The 7,643-nt window shown below is 36.2% G+C and overlaps 1 protein-coding gene across 1 annotated transcript; it reads left to right on the top strand.

The window, feature by feature from the left end:
- Nucleotides 1-4,144: 4,144 nt before the first annotated feature.
- On the top strand, nt 4,145-7,201 carry iba57 (iron-sulfur cluster assembly factor IBA57). The gene is made up of 3 exons (XM_042717777.1): nt 4,145-4,601; nt 5,797-6,149; nt 6,598-7,201. The coding sequence occupies exons 1-3, from the start codon at nt 4,261-4,263 to the stop codon at nt 6,984-6,986; spliced, it is 1,083 nt and encodes a 360-aa protein (XP_042573711.1). The 5' UTR covers nt 4,145-4,260; the 3' UTR covers nt 6,987-7,201.
- Nucleotides 7,202-7,643: the final 442 nt, after the last annotated feature.

Below are 7,643 nucleotides of genomic sequence, written 5' to 3'. Positions count from 1 at the left end.
GAAGACTTACAATTGTCAGACAGGTTGCTCACGTGACATTTACGTCATCAAGCTGAGTTTGAGTCTGCGCAGTACGCCCGACCCCCAGGAAGTGCGTGCTTCTAATTGACTTCACTTGTCTCCGTTGAATCCAACGGGGTCGCTGTGTCCATTTCTTTTACTGTCTATGGTTGGTTGTAATATTGGTGGAGTAAATCCACACTTTGCTGAAGAAGCGTTAGTAAACAATTGAGTAGCAACAACAGTACCATATACTCCACCATTGTTGAGTATGTTTTTTCACGTTTGCCTTTAAAATCGACACATAGTGCATATATCTACATACCTAACACGTACTACGCAAGTGCATTACGTCACCATTTTCAAAGATTCCTGTATTGGATGTTTACACAGAAACGACAACCGTGGCGTTTTCAAAAACTTGCAAAGTGAGTCCCCAAGTCTTAAAGTATATGCATACTGGCGATTCAAAGGCTGTTCCTCTCAGTAAGCAGTAAGATTATGCTGCATTATAAAAATTCCTTATTTTGGCAAGATTCTGAGGCTTCACAGTCACTGTATACCTTATGGATAAAGCAATCCCAGAATGCATTGTGATGAAAATGTGATCACAAATGGCAGATGAAGAGCAACCCTTCCATAAATATACTTGCTATATTTAAAAAAAATGCATTAATCAAAATTATCTTATTAAAAATGCACTTTCACACGACACAAATGAATGTGCTTGTGTATTTTTCACATCACATCTTGCCAAATGCAATTGGAATCAATTGTCAGTGTCAATTGTGAGTAATTTGCACTGATCAGTGACATTACATATCGTTGCTTATGTATCTTATGATGCTTAAAAGACAGTAGAAAGTGAGGCAGCTCACAAGGTTTTGGAATGGAGCGCTCAAGTGTACAGGGATACTTCTAATCATTTACTCAATATCATGCCATCCTAGATGACTTTCTTTCTTCTGCGGAACACAAACAGAGATTTTAGAGAAAATATCCTTCTTTGTGAGTCCATATAATGCAAGTGGATGGGTCTCCCAAAGTTGACACTTTTAAAACCATGCAAAACATAACAACGTTAATCCACACCTCCCAAATTGATGAATCAATGTCTTCTGAAGTAGAATGATAGAAAAATACTAATAGACTATAAAACCATTGCTTTCTAACTGTCATCCTACTGTGAACATCAGCATGTTGTGAAGCATGATGTAAATTGCGTGAGAAGTGACGGCCCTCCAGGACTCAATTTGAGGAACCCTGAAATAATGTCTGTGCAGGCAGCCTTGTGTTGATGTATTCATCTCTATTATGTAATAAAAATCAGGAATATTTCAGCAAGTTGTTTTGGCAGCTTAGTTTTTTTTTTTTTTTGGACTAACAAAACTTGCAGTAGTACAAAGAATAGTACAAGGACCTGTTAGACATCAAAAGATAAGGGAAATGCAAATTCGTTTTGAAAATTGCGTGAGAAGTGACGTCCTCTGTGCTTCTGTGTCACTTCTTGTGTAAGTTTCACAACACACATACAGTATGTCACACATCAAGTGTGAACTTAAACCTGCATTTGAGAGTTGGCCAGAAGCTATGGTTTATAGTTCATTATTTTATTTTAGAAGACATTGTTTCATCTATCTAGGTCGTATGAGTTATATTCATTCTAGCATGGTTTTTACAACGTGTCAACTTTGAGAGACCCATCTACTTCCATTATATGGACTTACAGAAATGAATTATTTCTCTTAAAATCTCTGTTTGTGTTTCACAGAAGAAAGAAAGTCATATGCATCTAGGACGGCATGAGGGGAAGTAAATGATGAGAGCACTTTTGTGTGGGGGATGCCTTTAATTAGTCTAAAAAAAGATGATGTTCTTGGTTTCTTCTTTATCAAAAAACATGGATGTTCATATGATATTAATGTGCATTTATAGATTCTGTTTGCATTTATATTATGTGGCACTAAAATGATGGATTGAGCCTGCAATGGTAAGTTGTACCATTGTCTTATTATGAAGGTATTTTAAAGAAGCAAGAAGGAAATTTAATTACAGCAAATGAGGACTGAGGCTTTCAAGCTTCAAAAGGACTCAAAAATTGACCCATATGACTTGTGTGTTATAGTCTTCTAAAGCCATACAACAGCTCTGTGAATTTAGATCATTATTCACTGAAAATCATTTTTATTTATAATAAAATTAACAAACAGTTTAAATTATATGCCATGTTCTTGTTCCTTGTCAAAGTGGGTGGTATTGATTTAATTATGCATCAAATAAATTACATAAGTCTGAATATCCTCATAAAGATGGTCAGGAAAGAGCATCTCAATCACTGCAGACCTCATCAGGACTGAGGCACAGTCATTCTGTGAACTCCATAACGGCTGACGAAAAAAGGTGACTTAAAGTAGCATTTCTTTGATTGTGATTTAACTTATTCTCCATTGTTTCCAAGACCATTATGCACACAATTTACCTCTGTCTGGTGTAACATCTATGAGTAGATATAACTATGTTTTGGTGTGTTGGTGGCAAATTCAGATGAATTTTTATGATTTGATTCTTACAAAAACAAATAACAAAAAAGTGAGTATTATTTTGTAAGCATTCTTGGAAAGGACTTTTGAGAAGTAATAAATATTTTTTTTTAGAATCACTATTCCAAAATGTGCCTTTGCCAATTACAATTTTACTGATGATGTTTTATGATGATTAAGAATAATAATAAATGTAGGATTCATTTATCAAGATTTTTCTACTTTTTTTTTTTTTTTTTTTTTTGAATCTGATCAAAAATCTTTTTCTTTTTTTTGTATATACTGTTCACTTAAACATTATTTCAGGAATGTGCATTATTACAGTGTTCAAGTGTGTGAATGGCAATCCAGAAATGCACACAAGAGATCCACATATAAGGTGTGATCGCTGTCCAAGAACTGGATCACTTGGCATGTCAGAGGTGAGCTCAATTTGTATTTTTTTTTTTACTTTGTGCCTGGATATGTATGGATAAGCACATGGATAACAAACCTGTCTAATAAACCTGCCATTGTGTATAACAAACAGTGTTCGCTCTTTTACAAACTACTTTATTCTTTCTCTTTTGTAAGTTGCTTTTGGATAAAAACGTCTGTTAAATGCATACATGTAGCTAATTGTAAATGGATAACTTGAATGTGGATAAGCAAATGGATCTCATATAAGAACATAGGTAGGCTACATCAATCATAACAAAGCCTGAAGGAAGCACTACAGATCCATCTCCCATAGCACTATGGTCATGGAAAAAATAAAACCTTGCATGTCAGCAACCACTAGATCTGTATTACCAGTTATTATTTCCAGACAGGCTATTTTCTTGATGAACTATATGTATTCAGATTGCAATAAGTAGAAGTATTGATACCACACTATGAAAAACTCCATTGTGTTCCTGTATTCAATTATTATTGTATTTAGAAACAAATGTAAAAGTACTCATTGTGCAGTGGTTCCTGACAGTGTATGATATTTTTGGATTTCTCATGTTGTCCTTGTATAGTTTCCATCAGGGTTTGCTGTGCTGCATACTCGGATCACTCCCAAAAAGGAGTAGACCAGGCTATACATCTCCACACAGACACAGAGAGGAGAAAAACTATGGATCAAGTCATCAGGACAAAGAAAATCAGTATTTTCACTTTTTCACTTAGTTCCCACACACTATTAGGATGTTTAGTTTTAGGTTTACTAGAAATAAGGAACAGGAAAAGGCTTACAAAACGGGGGGCTGAGACTACGAAAAACAGTGACAAAATTAGTATGAAACTTTATTAATTTTTCGAAATAATCCAATAAAATCAGTTGCGATTTTAGATGCGGAGATTCTGTTTGTTGCACGTTGTCTTAAGGACACGCCCACAACAGACACATATTATGAATATATTCATGTCAGTGCCACCAAACTTCAGGAACCAAAGAGTCCTCTGTTATTTTAGATTACATATTTATATTAAACTCTTTGGCTTTCAATACAAACAACCCGGTTATACAGCGAACGGGCGATGTATCATAAATATTAATAAAACACGTATCTGATTGGACGGGCCAGGAATGACGTACGCGATTACATTATCAATATTCATGAGATAATCCTTCGCTTCGAATTTAACGTCAGTTAAACGCACACGCAGTGCACCATGGGAATAAAAATGGAAGGTGAGAGACAACATAACGCAAACTTTGAGCTTTAATAGTTGCTCTGAGGAAAACAACATAATGCAGAGGGTGGGTTTGTTTAGCAGTGCTTTCAGAGCGATCCTGACAGGATCAGGCGGACTCCACGCGCGCTATTTGCGCTGCTCGCGACACGAGAATGCGTGCTGGACTCAGCTTAGAAAACACTCCCAAGATCAACCTAGCGATGATACAGTACACTTTAGCTGTCACCGCTTACCTCACAGGGCTCTCATCAGTGTGTCCGGACAAGACACGAGCTCATTTCTTCAAGGAATAATAACCAATGACGTGACTCTTCTGGGAGAGGATGCAGCGCGTGCGATGTACGCTCACGTTCTCAGTGTTCAGGGCAGGACACTGTACGACATCATCCTGTACAGGTAATATACGACATTGTTTTAATATCTCTAGTTTGTTTGAATTGTAAAGTAGACACTGAATGTCATATTAAAGTGATTTCAGAAGTGCTGGAGGTTTGTAAATAGGGTTAGTAAGATGTGGGCGTGACCTCACTGTCCCTCCCTGGACTGTTAACTTACTGAAGTTATGAATATCAGATTGTTCTTCTACATATCAGTAAAGCCAGCATGGTTTAGCAGTTCATAAACATCATAGAGAGTTAATATGTTAAGTGGCTTACAAATGAGAATCATATAGTTACATGTTATCAAATGCATAATTCACCCAAAAATAAAAACTTGCTGAAATGTACTCGTTCTCAGGTCATCTAAGATGTGGATGAGCTTGTTTCTTCTTGGGAACAGAGTTGGAGAAATTTAGCATTGCTCAGCAATGTTGACTAATGGGTGCTTTGCAGTGAATGGGTGCCGTCAGAATGAGAGTCCAGACAGCTAAGAAAAAAAAACTCACAATAATCCAATCCAGTCCATCAATTAATGTCTTAATTCATCATTAAGACATTTTTAACTTTTGGCTGAAATAGAAGTCCCCTATTTGATTTTTCCAGTGGAAAAAAGCTAATTTCATAGCTGAAGTTAAAGCTAAAGTTTCATTTTACTTTAGGGGTGCATTGTAATGGTTAAATTGATAATCACAACAATTAATCATGATTATTGCACTTTCACGCAAGGACAAATCAAGAAAACATCAACTTAAATGCATGGTTTAATTTCCTTCATATGGTTTCCTGATTTATTATGTTCAGCCTATCGTATACTACATTGAAAGCAATGTAAAACCAACGCTTCTCTCAAAAGCGAAACCTTCTAGTATTAACTCAAAAGTGTTTTTTTTTTTTTCTATTAAAACAACAACAACAATGACTTTGTGACACAGAAGTTGCACATCTCTCAGCAGCAACAATCGCAAAGAGTTGAGATCATTAAAGTTCATGACGGAGATGTTTTTATTGCAGATTTAGTTGCAGCAAACAGCACAGACGTCTGTGCGAAGGAACCAAAGAAAAAAAAGGAGTGTAAAAATTGCTAGTAAATTTCACAAATAAATAGCAAGTAACACAACACTTCATTTTGAAGTAGAAAAACATTTTTACAGAATCTGTGCTAAACAAACGTTTTTCATGGACGTATTAATGGAACTTCTTTCGTTGTTCAGTTTAAAAGGGAACCCAGACGGATTGAATGGCGTGCTTCTGGAGTGTGACAGCACTGTACAGGACTCCATTATGCAGCTGCTGAAAGTTTACAAGATACGTCGCAAAGTAAACTTCAGCTTGTGTCCCGGTCTCTCACTGTGGGCTGTGTTATCTCAAAATAAAGCTGCAGTACTGGGGCAGTCACAGCCGGATGTTACTGCAGCAGATAAAGTGTTAGTACTGGAGCAAGACCCGAGAACTGAACTCATGGGCTGGAGAATGATCACTAGAGGTCAGAATAACCCACATGAGATCGTCTCTGCTTGTCGAGAGGGCAACACTGAAGAATACCACAGACATCGCTATCAAATCGGTATTTAACGAATTACTTAGTTTTACTAAGTATTACTCATTTAAAGCAAAATAAAATCTGATATGCTTGTTTATTCTTTTATATATTTTAATATGTACAAATTAGAATAAGCTTGTTGTTTGAATTCTTACATAAATATTGTGTTACACTGAATGACAATGTAACCAAATTATGACATTTTATTCTCCTAAAACTTAACTTAAAAGTAGACACTTTACTTACATTTAATGTGCTTTCTATGGACATAAAATCACTTTTGTAAATTTATTTTGATGCGGACGTCTTTGATCCATATATATGTTAATCTTAAGCAATAGTCATCGCCAAAGTGTATATGAAAAATTGCATTGTTTGGTAGCATTTTGTATATTTAAATGTACTAAGATAGTATTGCAGAGTCAGCACATCCTTCTTGTAATCAGTCCTGTAATTTAACTCATTTCTACAGGACTGCCTGAAGGAGTGAAAGATCTTCCTCCAGGCGAGGCCCTTCCGCTGGAGTCTAATCTTGTCTACATGCAGGGAATTAGCTTCAGCAAGGGATGCTACATCGGACAGGAACTGACCGCCAGAACTCACCACACTGGTGTGATACGAAAGCGCCTAATGCCTGTTACCATGTCTGCCCCGGCGGAGACCCTGCACCAAGGTGCCGCTCTTGAGACTGAGGGGGGCAAGCCGGCTGGGAAACACAGGGCAGGAATGGACACGCTGGGACTGAGCCTCGTACGCTTGGCTCATGCCAAAGAGCCACTAAAACTTAAATCCTCTGATGGCATGACAGTGACTTTACAGGCTACTGTACCTGACTGGTGGCCAAAAAACAGTAAAGATTAATGAATCCGCAACACTAGAAAGGTCAAAGGCCCACCTGAATGAATGGTGATGCAGATAATATTTATTTAGCTAATTTAAAAAATTAAAACTATAACTTTCACACAGAAATCTGATGACAATGTTTTAGGTGACAATGTTTAATTATTGTTGCTTATTTAAAAAGCTCTTTGAAATACTCTTACCTTGGTTTTGTTTGAAATAAATGGGTGCCACAATTATGTTTGTATGTCTTAAGTAGCACAGGTACTGTATATTTGTAGCATTAGCCAACAATACATTGTGAGTCAAAATTATCGATTTTCCTTTTATGCCAAAAATCAGTAGCATATTAAGTAAAGATCATATTCCATGAAGATATTTTGTAAATTTCCTACTGTAAATATATCAAAACTTAATTTTTGATTAGTAATATGTATTGCTAAGAAGTTCATTTGGACAACTTTAAAGATGATTTTCTTAATATTTAGATTCCAGATTTTCAAATAGTTGTATCTCGGCCAAATATTGTCTCAAATATTGTGTGATGTATAAATCTCAATTTCAAAACATTGACCCTTATGACTGGTTTTGCGGTCCATGGTCACATTTAATTTGCATAAAGCAAACACATTACTTACATTTTAAACACGAATAAGAAACATCTACTAAAATGTTATT

The sequence above is a fragment of the Cyprinus carpio genome, chromosome B2, assembly GCF_018340385.1.
Source record: "Cyprinus carpio isolate SPL01 chromosome B2, ASM1834038v1, whole genome shotgun sequence".
NCBI classification, from domain to species: domain Eukaryota; kingdom Metazoa; phylum Chordata; class Actinopteri; order Cypriniformes; family Cyprinidae; genus Cyprinus; species Cyprinus carpio.
This window is presented reverse-complemented; position numbering and strand designations above follow the sequence as displayed.

Coding starts and splice junctions, on each gene's coding strand:
- iba57 (XM_042717777.1), top strand. CDS start 4,261: ATGCAGAGGGTGGGTTTGTTTAGCAGTGCTTTCAGAGCGATCCTGACA. Junction 4,602..5,796: donor TACGACATCATCCTGTACAG/GTAATATACGAC, acceptor TTCGTTGTTCAG/TTTAAAAGGGAACCCAGACG. Junction 6,150..6,597: donor CAGACATCGCTATCAAATCG/GTATTTAACGAA, acceptor TCATTTCTACAG/GACTGCCTGAAGGAGTGAAA.